Raw genomic sequence first — 15,055 nt, forward strand, 5'->3', positions numbered from 1 at the left:
ATCAGTATGCCTAAGGTATTGCGAGTCAAGGAGCTGTGAAGTGGAGATTGACATTCTTCACCAGGTGTCCTGCCAAAGCCACGGGGATATTAAAAGAGAGAACTTTTTTTTTAAAAGACGTTTTGTGCTCAGATATGTTTAGAAACTTCGTGGTTAAAGTTTTCTCTACTACAGAGTATTTCAGAGCCTTCAGCATGCTAATATTTACCGTGACACTCCCTCTGGAAGTATGGTATGGAGAGTCTCCTAGATTTGAATGGGAAATACTGTTTTTCTTGGGTGCTGCCTCTGTCTAACATCTGGAACAGTTTAGGAAGTGCAGTTCCAGAATTAGAAACTCGAGGTGTGGAAGGGGCAGCGTTGGTCAGTGCTTTTTCAACTTGAATGGTGCGCCCACCTGGGAGTCTTGTTAAAATACAGATTCTGGTTGGTTCTACATTTCTAACAAGTTCCCAGGTGATGCTGACGCTGCTGGTCCCTGAACCACACTTTGAGTAGCAAGGGTGTTGGTCACTGGGTTGAAAGTTAGAGATTGTGTTCTGCTCCCTGCTCCTCAAAGCAGGCTGCGCTGCCTTGAGTGATCACTTCACCTGTCCAGGTCTATAAAATAGGAGGCTGGACTAGAAGATCTCTAAGGTTCCTTTCAGATCTAAAGTGCTGTGATTCTAGTGCAGTTACCCTTGGTGATAGTTGAATTTCATCTAAAATATCGTTGCTCAATGGCCAATTTGAGCGTGAACATTTCTAATACTGGGGAATTAACTACATCTAAAGCATCCCATTTCGTCTTGGGGTAGTTCAATAAGGAAGTTTTTCGTGTGCTAAAATACATCTCTGCAACTTCCATCCTGTTGGTCTAGGTTATCGTTTAGAATCAAGCAGAAAAAAAGTGTAATCCTTCTTTAAAAAGATGACTCTTAAAGTATTAGATGACAGCTGTTCCTACCAGGTTTCTTTTGCTTAATTCCTTCATGACATTGTTTCAAATCCCTCTCTTTTAAATTTAGTCCTGCGTGGAGTGTAGTGGGGTTTTAGCTGGACTTTGAAGCATGGGTGGGGCTTGCAAGGCTAAGGAAAGCATCCTAAGCAGCTGACAGTGGTGCAGAGATGACATTGCATATGTCAGATCCAGGATTGTTTGACTAAAGTAAGGAATGGTATGTCAGTGAAATATTTTGGGCAAGTGAATGTGCTGGCAGAGCAATATTTTAGAGTGTGTAGTTGTCTTACTGTGGTCTATAAAGGAGAGAGGCAGGGAGCCAGATATGCTTCACATATTAGTAGAGAGGGCTTAAGTTGATGATATTAGTAACACTTTATATTTACATATAACATTTTACAGATTATAGGACCTTTCACAGGCATGATCTCATTTGATTTAATGATCCTAGGTGGATCCTAGGTGGAGCAGCTGTTACCCTAATTAATAGATAAGGTATCTATAAAGAGGGTAAATGATTTGCCTTAATTCTTAAAGCTATTAAGTGGCAGACCAAAGTGATGACTGTGGTGATGAAGGACAAAGGAAAGATGCAGGAGACAATGCTAAGGAAGAATTGATTGGTTGGGCCTGACTGAACATGAGGATACAAAGAAGTTGTTAGGGAGGAGTCAGAATAGTTAAGAGGAGGCTGGCCCGGTGGCGCAGTGGTTAAGTTTGCATGTTCTGCTTCGGTGGCCTGAGGATCGCTGGTTTGGATCCTGGGTGCACACATGGCACCACTTGTCAAGCCATGCTGTGGCAGGTGTCCCACATATAAAAGTAGAGGAAGATGGGCATGGATGTTAGCTCAGAGCCAGTCTTCCTCAGCAAAAAGAGGGGGATTGGCGGCAGACGTTAGCTCAGGGCTAATCTGCCTCAAAAAAAAAAAAAAAAAGATAGTTAAGAGGATCATAATGCCATTCACAACTGCCACTCTAGGTTTTACTCTGCCAGCTCTATCATCGCTTGTGGCTGCCTGGAGTTATGAGTTGGGAGGGATTGTAGTAGAGGATTCCCAGATTCCTTGGCCTGTCTGCAGCTGCTGGGTGGTACTGTGGGGACTTGGATTATCAGTCCCATAGCAAGGGAAATGAGAACTGGGTCCTCAGTGTCCCCTGAGGAGGTAACTGCTGAGCAACTGACTGATTCAAATCTATCTTTGGGTCCTTGCCATCCTGGAGACTCTGAATTTGGCTTTGTATAGTTTTTCTTTTGAAGTTCAGGCTAGTTCCAGTTCCACTGGGCCGATGGACAAATTGGCTGTCCAGTCTGACCTCCCCAGGGCTTCACTGAAGCAGAGACTGGTGACAAGGGTCACCCCCAAAGCCTCACTGAAGCTGTTTTCCCAGAAGATCTGCACTTCCACTAGAGCTTAGAGGTCTCTCTCTGGTCCTTTTACCCTGCAAGCGTATGAGATTGAGATTTAGTGTCACTACCAAATTCCACAGGACCTGGGGCTGTCCCTGCACTTTTAGTTTCTTAGGCTCCTCTCTAGAGAGGAAAGAGCTGCATCTGCTGGGATGCATGTGTGCTTGACTGTTAATTTCCCCCATGGTGGTGGGCTTTAAGGGTGGAGCTGCTCTCTGGGAGAACTGTCAGAGCCAACTTACATGCCTAGAGCCTGGTGTTGGCACAGGCGTCTCTTCAACATTGAATGTCTCTCTGCTCAGTGCTTGGGATACTGAACTGAATAAAAACTCTCTGCCCTGGAGGAATTCATGATGGGATAAGGGAGACTATATATATATATATATATTTTTGAGGAAGATTAGTCCTAAGCTAATTACTGCCAATCCTCCTCTTTTTGCTGAGGAAGCCTGGCCCTGAGCTAACATCTGTGCCCATCTTCCTCTACTTTATACATGGGATGCCTACCACAGCATGGCGTGCCAAGTGGTGCCATGTCCGCACCCAGGATCTGAACCGGTGAACCCCGGGCCGCTGAGAAGTGGAATGTGCGAACTTAACCACTGCACTACTGGGCTGGCCCCAGGGAGACAATATTTTAAATAAAATGTGATATTGTAATGGAGATATGTCTGAAATGCTATGTGAGAGCAGAGGAGGGAATGACTAGCTCTACATGGAGACATCAGGGGAATCTTCAGGAAAGGGGTGATCGTTGACCTGAACCTTGAGGAAGAAGCAAGAGAATGGCTCTGGTGACATTTGCAACATTTGCAGAGGGATAAGAAGGAAGGTAAGTAGATCCAAGTGGCTGGAATACAAGATTTGAGATCAAAGGAAGTGGTTGATGAGATTAGGTTCATAATGAGGCCAGGTTTTTAATGGCCTGTAGTGCTGTGCTAAGAAGATTCAATTTTGTGGGCAGGGAAGCCACTGGCAGTGTTTAGGTAGGGAGGTGACGTGATTGTATTTTGGGAAACTGGAAATAGACTGAAAGAGGAGCATCTGGACTGGGGACATCAGGAGACTCTTGTACTAACCTGACATGGTTTAAGGCTGAACTAAGGATTAGGGCAGTGGGGATGGAAGGAGGGGATGGAGCTGTGAGAGACTGTAGAGGCAGAGTTAACCTGACATCACGACTAATTAGTTGTTGAGAACAAGACAGAGGGAGTTGTTGAGGATGACTCAGTTTTCTATTTTGGGTGGATTGTGGTGCCAGTAGTAAAGAGGGAATGTAGAAGAGGAGCATTTTTCGGGGGGAAGATACCACATGTGTTTTGGGTCATATTGAACGTGGAAGGTCTGTGGCACTTGGAAGACAGGTGGAAAGGTGGGTCTGAGGTTCAGAAGAGAGTCTGTGTCTGAGGGCAGTGGGAGTAAGTGGTAGTTGATGCTGTTGGAATAGATGAGCCCAGTGGCACTTATGTAAGGCTGAAGATGTCAGAGGAGATGGGAAGGATTGGTGCACATGGTAAGAAAGAATGTTGTCTGGGAAGCTAGGAGAGGAAGAAGTTGCAGGAAGAGGACCAGCAGCCTCGGTTGCTACAGGGAGGTCGAGTAGGATGAGCTTGGAAACTGCGCCTTGAGATTGGGCAGTCAGGGGGTTGTGGTCACCAGGGCTCTTTGACTTCTTTAGGGTGAGCAGCTTCAGTGGAGTGGTAGGAATGGGAGCCAGGTGGACTGAGGAGTGGACGGGAAGAGGGGATAGGAAGGGTGTACTCACTAGGAGTAGTTTGGCAGGGGAGGAAGAGAGATGGTGGCAGTTTGCGGAGGAGGTAGCAGAGAATAGAGACAGAGTTTCCTAGAATAGAAGTCTTGAGTATGGGTTTTCTGCTGATGTGTAAGAGCCAGCAGAGAGGGTGCAATTGAAGGCACAAGAGAAAGGATGATTGCTAAATCAGGTCCTCGGAGGAGGGTGGAGGGGTTGGCCCTGAAAAGAACGGGACATTATTTCCTTTGAAGAGGAATGACAGAAGAAAGGAAAGAATGTAGGAAGGAAGTGGCAATGATGGTTGCAGCTATATCTAAATTTGCAAAAGAATTTTCATCTAATAGGCTCAATTTTCTTTCCCAGCAAGGTTATCTGCTGAGGGTGAGGGCAGTGGTATGGCCTTGGACAGGAATAGGGACTTGAAAGTCATAAAGGAAGCTTGAAACAACTGTCCAGAGGAAAGGGAAAGAGCAGACTTAAGATCTGCTCCCAGAGTCTTGAGTACCCTCTGAACTTAAATCCTGCACTATGGGCCTCTCCTCTCCACATAAGGACTCCTCATTATGAGTCTTCCTCATAATAATAATGGCTGACGTTTATGGAGTGCTTCATACCAGGCACTCGTCTCAGTGCTTTTCGGGCATTCTCATGTGATTTTTACAGCAGTCTTGTGGAAAGGTATTGTTGTTATCCCTGTTTTACAGAAGAGGAAATTGAGGTATGGGGGATTACTTAGGCTTGGTGGTACTTATGTTTGGTGAATCTCTTGCCTCTGCAGAAGTGGCTTTCCTTCCCCTGAGGCATCAGAGAAAGGCAGGAATTTAATCCCAACTCCCAATTTCTGGACCTCAAGGGGCTGGAGTCTTACCAGGAGAGAGTCTTACCAGGCCAGCCTGTGGGCATGATAGTGATGGGCATGGGTGAGCAGGGCAGTGGGGTCAGTGTTGTTGCTGGCTTTGTACAACAATGTAGGGAACTCTGAAATCCTTGAGTGATTTCCCAGCATCCTGAATAGAAAGACAAGTGACTCATAGTGATTACTGCAGGCTATGTCACCTGAGATGGTGAATAAGAAAAGAGATCTTGTCCCCTTCAGCTAGAAGAGGAGATTTTTTTTTCTGCCAGTTCTGAGACTAGGTAGACGTAAAACCTTACATAATAGCATAGATTATTAACACTCACCTTTTGTGTTTTTCTCCTTGGTGTGATAGAATTTGCAGGTAAGGTGCACACCTGCCTTGAGTGAAAGGGGAGAATGGTGGGATGGCATGGATGAAGGGAAATGGACTTACCTTTTCCTGCTGCAGCCACTGGAGCATCATTTCTGTGTCCTTCCTCTTGAGGTTGCCATGGATACGCCTTTGCGTGGTGACTTGAGATTGATTTCCATTATGATCAGATGATGACGTGGATTTAAAAAGAGAAAGGACGAAATGCTCTGCTTCTGGGGAGTGGCCGGTGAGCTGCCCAAAAGGCAGAGCCCAGCACAGCCGAGGTGGCTGTGGCTTTGTTGGCTGCTTTGGCTTTTGCTGAAGTTGTGAAATGGTGCATCTCTCTCTTTAGAGCGCAGGCTCAGGGTTCCTGTCTGCAGGGTCCTAGTGCCAGGAACTTTGAACAGGCTATTAAGTTGGACTTCTGCTAGCACTGGGAGGGTTGTAGTTCTTGAGTACATGGTTGCACTCAAATGCCTGTTGCCTTCCTGTAAAAGTTCCTTTATTGAGGATAAATGAAGCATATTATGTTGCTTTCATTCCTGGCTCTTGGAGGTCTGGACCCTTTGGAGGTGGCCCTGGCAGTCACTGGGTATTCCTCGGGGGAGGGGGAGGATATTTGGGAGGGAGTAGAACTGTACTCAGGTTAGGAGTGGGCTGCAGACATTTCTGGGGGTAATGAGCTGGAGAGGTAAAGAAAGCCCATTTAGGGGCTAGGCCCTATCTGTATGAGATCTGTAACGCAGTTACAGGAGTAGGACCTAGGATCAAAAGGCTCTGTAACTGTGGTCTTTCTGGGTTCCTGTGCATCTCTGGAATTCAGCCTTCCAAGCTTCCCGTTCCCCAGCCTCCAACCCCACTCAGTGAGAAGACCCTCTTCTTTCTTGATTCCTGAGGGACTTAGGTCCACACTTAGCTCTTCCCTGCTAGTGCTTTCAGAGATGTACAGCTTCACCTTAGTCTCAAGAAAATCTAGATCTTGCTGATTACCAGTGTGTTTCATTTTATCTCTTTGCAGCCAAACTACTGTATACCCAGTGCCTAATGCAGTTCAGTTCAAGTGTGTGGACCCAGCTGTCAGACTGCCTGGGTTTCAGACCAGCTCCTCTATGAGTGGGATCAGGGAAAGCAAACAGTTGTGTTAGCCCAGGATCAGGGTTAGGTGAGGCAAGACAAGAGGAGGTCAAGGGCTCAGACGATGCTGCGGTGCCAGTAAAAGCAAGATAGAAATGGTGCAGGCTGGGTGCCAAAGAGGCCTTTCCTCCTTACTTCTTCCTCCTTAATTCCCAACAATCTACCTGTTTTCCTGTCATTTTCTGAAATCTTCAAGACCATTGGTAACCTATTCATCAGAGATTTTTCCCTCCTCTCTTCCCATTTTCCTAGACATTTTAGCAGTATTTGATACCTTTGGAGAGGAAAATGGATTAGAAATCTGCTCTCTCACTGAGGGAACATGTAACTCAGAATTGTCCTATGTGACATAGGGTGGGGCCCAGTGCTCTGGAAGGACCGCCTACCTGTCTCAGCTAGTCAAATGTGCCTCCTGCCATTTTCTGGTCTTGAGACTTGGGTGAGTCGTTTGACTTCTGAGACTCAGTTCCATCACCAGTAGAATGGAGGTAGTGGAATCTGTTTTTGTCTGCATCACGGGTTCCTTTTGGAAGGAGATAGTGAAATACATGTGTTAGTGTGCACAGTTAAATTTGCCCCGGAGAGGGCCCCAAGAACAAAACTTATTTTCTCTCTCCTAACATGTTCAGTTTCCTTTTCCATTTTCCCCCCAATTCTGGTAATGTTTTCAATGAATCTTCTTCCATTACTCCTGCTTGAAAATTCCCTAGTTTATTCATTCGTTTACTTATTCATGCATTCATCCATCCATCCATTTATTCATACAACATTTCACTTCCTACTATGTGCAGGTCATCATTGATGTACCCACTCAGTAATGGTGAGGACAATGTCTACCATTTATTGAGCACGTATTCTCTGCCAGACACTGTGCTAAATGCTTTACTTCAAGCTTGTTTAATCCTCGCAACATCCCTGTCAGGTAGGCATTGTTTCCCCCTTTTTTCAGATGAAGTGATTGGGGCTCTGAAAGTTAAATATCTTGATCAGAGTCATACAGGTGAGGAGATAGTAGATCCAAAGTGGTATCCAGATCTGTTTGTCTCCAGAGCCCAAGCAAGCCCGCTGCCTTTTCCCCCGTATCTGATCTATCATAGGGCGTTCTCTGGGCTTTTTTGTAGTGTCTCTGAGTTGGCCCCTTTCCCCTTCTGTCTCTCTCATGAGCTTGGGTCAGGCCCTCCTCATCCCTTGCTCATTATTGCAGCAGCTTCCTTGCTGTTATCCCTGTCCTTACCAAGTTGTTCCTGCCTCCAGTCCATCGCACTCTGCCACCAGTTTGATTTTCCTAAAATAGTTTTCTTTATGCCAGTCTCCTGTCAGGAAGAGACTGGCTTCTGTTGTTATTGGATCCAGTCCATTTGTCTCTTCCTGATGTTAAACTCCCTGACTATCCATACTTACCTTCTAGTACATCTCAATGTTAATGTGTTTATTTATTCAATAAACATTTGGCTTCATGAGCTAAGGGTGATGGGATCATAAAGAGGAAAAGTTGTGGGCTCTACTTTAAAAGATTTATAGTTTAATAGAAGAACTCATCTGGAATTCTTCAGTTCAGCCAAGCTGGTCTTCTTTAATATTCCCTAGTCAAGCAAAATTATTTCTGTCTTACAGTGTTTGTAGGCCCTTCCTCTCCACATATGCAAAAAACAACCTATAATTCAAGGTGTAGTCAGGTATCCCTTTTCTTTCTAGCTCACCTTTCCCTTGTTTGTAATTCCTTATAATGTTTATTGTCTAGATATTTTATTTTAAGACTTATATACTGTTATAGGTTATATATACTTCTTTGCACTTCTACAGCTTCTGCACTTTTACAAAGCACTTTTATATGCTTTATCTTATTCCAGCCTCATAAGATTAATGTAGAAATGCAGAGCCAGCCCTGGTGGCCTAGCTGTTAAAGTTCAGTGTGCTCTGCTTCAGCGACCCAGGTTTGTTTCCCAGGCACAGAACCATACCACCCGTCTGTCAGTAGCCATGCTGTGGTGGCGGCTCACATGGAAGAACTAGAAGGACTTACAACTGGAATATACAACTATGTAGTGGGGCTTTGGGGAGGCAAAGAAAAAAGAGAGAGAGGCAGATTGGCAACACATGTTAGCGCAAGGCGAATCTTTCCCAGCAAAAAAAAAGAGAAATATTACTCCCATTTTATAGGAGAAGAAATTGCCTCCAAGAAGTTAGGTGACTATATATATCTGTGTGGCTAGTGAGTTGTGACGTTGTTCTTAGACCTGAGCTCTTTTGAGTCTTTGAAGGCAGTGTGGTCTAGAGGAAGGGCATGGCCTTGGAAGCCTAGAGATACAGGTGATGACAGTCAGGATAGTAGAAAGTGCAGAGGGATCTGGTTCAGGCTTTGGTTCCAGTTTTGGCTCCACTCCTTACCTTCTGTGTAACTTCAGGGAAGTTGCCCAGTTCTCTAAGCCTCAGTTCCCTTGTCAGCATTGTCCCTGGCCTGCCTCTCTGTGGGGTTTTCGTGATGTCTGAATACGATGATAATGATGTTGTTATTAGCTAACTTCTGCTGAGTCCTTACTAAATACCAGGCAATGTCCTAAATGTTTTACATGGATTTTCTTGGCTAATATTCACAACAGCTCTCTGAGATATGTCGTTTGATTATTCCCAGTTGACAAGTGAGGAAACTGAGGCACAGGGATGTTAAGTAATTAGACCAAATTTATGTAGCTACCATGTAGTGAAGCTAGGAATTGAACAAAGCCAGCCTGAGTCTAGAACCGGTACTCATAACCAAGGTACTATAAAATTATGTTTTTTAAGCTGTTCTGTAGACTGTAAAGTGTCCTGAACATGTGAAGTCCAGGTTGCAAGGACCCGTAGGCCCTGACCCACCTGTGTAATGGTGCATGGGGAAGGGAGGGGGCAGCGTGCAGATTTTGCGGGGGAGGGAAGAAATGGTTTCCTAGGGGGTCTGGCCAGGATTGAAGATATGGAGAGGTGTTTTGGGCCACAGATCTGGCTATTGGTTATCATTCTACTACTAGGCTATCTCGCCTGCCTTAGAAAGTGGGTGGAGGGGCTGGTCCCATAGCTGAGTGGTTAAGTTCGCATGCTGTGCTTTGGCAGCCTAGGGTTTCCCTGTTTCGGATCCTGGGCGCAGACGTGGCACCACTCATCAGGCCATGTTGAGGCAGTGTCCCACATAGCACAACCAAAAGGACCGACAACAAGAATATACAACTGTGTACTTCAGGGCTTTGGGGAGAAGAAGAAGAAAGGGAAAAAAAAAATGTGGGTGGAGTGGAGGAAGACGCTGTTCGGCCAGTGAAGCCCAGGGTGGACAAGATAGGTATCCCTCGGCCCGGGGGTCTAGCTGGATACTGCACCCAGCAGGGCCGTAGGTCAGACCCCAGGCCAACCTTGTTGGCTGGTTAGGGGCAGGGACCCTGGTCTGTTGGTTCCTGGCCCATGTTAGATGAGTAAGTGAATGAAGTGGTATCATCACATAGCCCTCTGGAGACCTTTCACTAGAATGCATAATCTTATTAGATTAAACGTTTTTCATTATAAAAGCAATACATGGTTATTAAAGAAATTTTGTGAAATATAGAAAATAAACCATCTTTTTCTTTCTGTTAAGGAGATGTTCAGGAGACAAGGCCAAGAGTATGAGGGGCAAATGGCTGAGCTGGACTGGGCTGTGTGCTACAAGGACAAGTGGGGCTCTCTGCTTTTGACCACTGCCCTTAAAAATCCAGTTGAAGCTGATACTCTTGGCGTTGAGAGCCTGACTCTTTATAACAACCAGAAGGGAGGAAGAGTGACTGTGGCAACCTTTGCCAGCGTCAGGGGGAGCTGGGGTACTTGCCTTGCTTTCCAGTGTGTGTTAAGTTTCCCTCATTACTGCCCTTCCCTTGCTGTGTATCAGGCAGGGCCTGGCTCCCCTGGCCCAGTGTGAGATTGAAATCCAAACTCTAATAACATGAGTTTGGAGCCCGGTCCAGAGTTTAGAAAGGGAAGAGAGAGAGCAAAGCACCAGAAAAGGAGGTGAGAGACCTTTATTTTGGCTCTCTGGAGGCCCTAGGCAGCTGATGGTCTTGAAGTGTCACTTGATGCTTGTGGTCCTGCTGAGGCCTCACATCCTTGGGGGGAGGGTGGCAGTGATGGTGAGGGGTGCAGACTAGGAGGACCCATCAGAGCTATGCTCCCAGCCCTAGGTCAGTGTACTCTAGAGGTGAGTGCTGAGGGTCTGTGGCTGGGCCTAGCCCATTAGTCCCTGCCCCTCTTGTCTGGCCCAGCTGAAGAAGGGGGGCACTAGGACCCAGAGGCCAGCACGGTTCCTGCAAGTCTAGAGCAGCACTAGCGCAGAGTGAGACTCATCAGCTGGCAAGCAGGATTCGGTGTCTCTGGGTTCAGGAATCCTCGGGCAGCAGAGGGGACGTGCTAGTCAGCCCCCATCTCTGCCCCCACCCCTACCCTGGTAGGCTACCGAGTGAGGTCCATGGACTGGGGAGGGCCGCGCCTGACGGCTTCTGTGTCTGTCCATGAGGGCCTGGAGCCCTGACCCTCCTGCCTAGGTTTCTGCCTTTTCTCTCTGTCTTTGGCCAGCTGGGGAGGGGGTAGAGGCCCGGTGAGCACCATGGCTCAGAGCAAGAGGCACGTGTACAGCCGGGTAAGTGGGCCTGATCTGGGATGGCCCTGGGAGGGCTGCTGGAGAAGGCCTGGGTGCCTGTGGACATTGCTGTGGGGGCTGGGGAGACAGGCTGGAGCTGGGATGGGGCCACTTGCAGCCCTGATGGTGTTAGGCTGGACAGACTTCTCCTCCCAGAGTTGGCTCCTCAGTGGGGCCTGGCGAGGTCCCACCTTTGACTCTTAATTGGACCTCAGGCCAAAGGTTCCTGAGGGGGACCAGACTTTCTTGGGGACTCAGAATGGGGTCGGTGGGTTGGAATGGCCTTACAGTGGAGCCTTTCTTTAGAGCGGCTTTGTTGTCTGTCACTTGTTTTCTCTCTCTTCTGGCTGAGATTGAATCTGTACCCACTGTTACGTCTACCTGGTTCTGAGAGGCTTATTAGGGTTGGGAGCTTGGGGGGAGTCTCCAAGTTCGGGGCCAGCCTTGATGTCACTGTCAGTTCCTTCTGTTGTCAGATCCATTAGAGCCACCTTGCATATCCCAGGTATGAGTTGGGGTCCTGGAGCCCCTGGGAACTATATCCTCACCTTCCTGGATGAGCTCTTTGGGGATGGGAGTTAGGGAGTGACAGGCTCTGGGGGGCTCCCTTCCGAAGCCAAGTGGGGGCCTCAGAAGGGAGCCCTGTGGAGTCTTTAGGACCATGGTGTCACTTCTTCATGTCTTATTCATCTGTTTGCTGCAAGGCCCCTGGTTCATGGAGCTGCTATAGCTAAAAATGGCTTAGGTGTGATTTTCTTCTAAACCATGGGTCTATTTGGGACCTAATTTCATGTTGTGTCCTGTCATCACGGGTGTGTCAGAAGCTGAGAGCTTCCCAAGGACGGTGTTTAGTCTATCCGTTTACCTGGTCCATCCATGGGGTGATAAGCCATCCATTTGGACCCCTGGGCAGAGTCTGGGGGAGTGCTGCACAGACCTGAGGTACCTGATTTACCTGGCATTTGTTTTTCTTTTTGTAGCAACATAGCATGGGGAAAGGATTTCGAGAGCTTGAGGGTAGAGAGTTGGTAGAACAGGGCTCAGGCCAGGAAGAAGGGAGTTAAATGGTTGAATAGGCTGCCATGAGGCATCCAGGAGTGTCATGGTGGGTGTGTGGGCGGGGATGGGGAGAGTCAGGTCAGGAGGGAGTGGTGGTGACTTGAGGGCTGGAAGGAGGCACAATTGTGTGCCCCTGAAAGAGAGAGGCCTAAGAGAGTCATTTGAACCACAGGGAAGATAGGTGACAGTGGGGAGGGGAACAGGATTGTATGGGTTCACACACTGAATTGCCTGTCTTCCCAGCCCAGGCTCCTGAGTCAGGGCATTGGGTTGTGGGGAGCCTGGTCTAAACTGAGTTATTTGCTTGAGCTTCATTCCCCTCTTTAGGGGGCAGTGCTCCTGAGAAAGCAGCCATGTGGTGACATTCACAGATCTATCAGCAAATTCTGATTTGTTATAAAATTTGAATATAAACTCTTAAAAATTCTGGCAGATTCCAGAGGAGTTTGGAGAAGTCTTAGAAGAACACACCACTGACATTTTTCAGAAGGGAATTTTGGGGCCCACTTCTCCCTGCAATTGGAGTTCAGGAAAGTGACTTGTGGTCCTTTTTCAGTCCAGGATCCTGACTGGGGCCTTTTTTATGCATTAGGATGACATCCTTGACCTTTAACTGTGTATGTTTGTCTTTTTTTCAGACGCCCAGCGGTAGCAGAATGAGTGCGGAGGCAAGTGCCCGGCCTCTGCGAGTGGGCTCCCGTGTGGAGGTGATTGGAAAAGGGCACCGAGGCACTGTGGCCTATGTTGGAGCCACACTCTTTGCTACTGGCAAATGGGTAGGCGTGATCCTGGATGAAGCCAAGGGCAAGAACGATGGAACTGTCCAAGGCAGGAAGTACTTCACTTGTGATGAAGGGCATGGCATCTTTGTGCGCCAATCCCAGGTACTCATACCTGCTTCTGTGTTTGTGTGTGTGTGCGTTCGCCTGCACACTCATGCACATGTGCACATGCCCTGTTGCATCTGCAGCTGGTGTGTTGGTGCTCCCTCTTCTTGGGCATGAGCATATGTCGCTTGTTGGGAGAGTAGGAGGTAGTTGGGGAGGGAAGATTGGAGATCCATCCTTAGGGAAGCTGCCCTGTACCCCAGGCTTGCTTGGGGCCTGGGGAGGGGTCCATATTACAGCTATCCTTGATCTGGCTATATTGAGTCTATTCTTTGGCCTCAGATCCAGGTATTTGAAGATGGAGCAGATACTACTTCCCCAGAAACACCTGATTCTTCTGCCTCAAAGATCCTCAAAAGAGGTAACAACCACCCACTTAAGTTGCTTTCCCACATCCAGGAGTCCCCAGGACTTGTCCCCAGAACATGGGGCCACAGTGGATCCTGAGATTTTCCATCACCACTGTGTTCCCTTCTTATATCTCCCCTACCCTGCCATGATGTTCTCTGCCCCTACCCCTTATACAAGTACACACTTTGTTTCTGTTTACTTTCTACAGATGGAACTGACTCAACTGCAAAGACCAGCAAACTGGTGAGTAGTTGGGGGCAGGAGTGGGGAGTGATAGAGAAGAGGAGGGGAAGGAGAAAGAGAGGAGGGAGACCCAATGCCAGGCAGGTAGAAGCAGTAGGTGAGTAAACTGAGTTAGCCTTCCAGTCTCCAACCGCCCTGAGAAGGAAGCTTTCTGGGTATGTGTTGTTGTTTTAGGGGTAGAGTAAATGTGGTAGCAGGGAAAAACTATTAGGGCTCAGAAGTTCAGGGTCAAATGGGACTGAGGCTGGGGATGATAGGAAGGACAGGTCTGACCCTAATAGTGTTGTGAGCATCTTCCTACCTTTTGATACCCAAGGCTACCAAGGTCTAAAGGGTCTGAGGGTAGGGGTAAGGTAGGAGTAGAGGAGGAAGGAGCTCTGCTGTTCACAAGTGAATGGTGAGGAGCCAGCCCCTCTGCCACCTGTTTTAGGCTGTGTGCAGAGGGCCTGTCCTAGCTCCCCTCTGCTGCTCTGCTCAGGGTGTGTGAGGTGGGGCTCCAGACTCTCCAGCTGGACAGTGTGTGGACATCCTAGAAACAGATCCTTGAGGGACCCCTCATCTCACTTACCCAGGGCTTGACAGTGACCTGACTCCTCCTTTTACCTGTGTATGCCTGAGTTGGTCTTAATGCCCACACCCAGGATGTCTGGCCAGCTAGCACAATGTGATGTCTGTTCTCTAACTCTGCCCTTTCCTGCCCCTCATGCAGCGGGGACTGAAGCCTAAGAAGGTGGTGTGTTTACTATTTGTGCCTGGGTGGGTGAGGGCCATGAGCCCCCTCCCCAGCTGTCCTGCATGTCCTTGGGCTGCTGCATGCATGTGTATGTGACCTTGGGGCTGGGATGGCCAGAGGAAATGGTGGCTTTGGCTTTCAGAGTTCTTTTGAGGGGTGTATTAGGCTCAGTGTCCAGCCGCAGGTAGGGCTCATTAGGGATGATCCTCACCCCTCACTCCCCCAACCCTCCACCTCAGGACTTCTAGTCAGAGACTCCAAGTATGACTGTAAATAGCAGCAGCATGAAATAGAACATTTACTGGGCTACAGTGGGTTCCTACTTAGCCTAAGCTTAGGGGCAATGGGAGGAGAGACTTGGGGAGTGGGGATTGGGGATGGGGAAAGTACCAAGAGAGGTGGTTGCGCAAGGAGGCGGGAGGTCAGGGCACAGAGCACAGTAAGAACAGTCCTGAGTTGGAAAGCCTGAGAGTCTGTGTGCCGGCCTCTGGGTGGGCATTGGCGTGAGGCCCACCTTCATTCTGCTCCGTCAGTCTTTCTCTTCCTCTTCTTTCCTCTGGTGTTCCTGAGGCTCACCTCCCACCCCTTGCAGCCTTCCATCAGCCATCATTGGAGTGGGACTCAACTGTGCCACCCCCAGACTCCTAAACTCTTTTAAGTCACTGCCATGACCACTTCCTCACACCAGCCCTGCCTTG

At 48.1% G+C, this 15,055-nt stretch overlaps 1 protein-coding gene across 5 annotated transcripts in view; it reads left to right on the plus strand.

The window, feature by feature from the left end:
- The window catches only part of DCTN1 (dynactin subunit 1), a 30,443-nt gene that overhangs the window by 754 nt on the left and 14,634 nt on the right, over positions 1 to 15,055 (plus strand). For all 5 annotated transcript variants that reach the window (XM_046661266.1, XM_046661270.1, XM_046661268.1 and 2 more), the window contains exons 2-4: positions 12,782 to 13,027; positions 13,313 to 13,391; positions 13,590 to 13,624. In XM_046661266.1, the coding sequence (XP_046517222.1) occupies positions 12,800 to 13,027; positions 13,313 to 13,391; positions 13,590 to 13,624 (342 nt within the window). In that variant the 5' untranslated portion in view covers positions 12,782 to 12,799. The remainder of the gene's footprint in view (positions 1 to 12,781; positions 13,028 to 13,312; positions 13,392 to 13,589; positions 13,625 to 15,055) is intronic.

The sequence above is a fragment of the Equus quagga genome, chromosome 5 (assembly GCF_021613505.1).
Source record: "Equus quagga isolate Etosha38 chromosome 5, UCLA_HA_Equagga_1.0, whole genome shotgun sequence".
Classification (NCBI taxonomy): domain Eukaryota; kingdom Metazoa; phylum Chordata; class Mammalia; order Perissodactyla; family Equidae; genus Equus; species Equus quagga.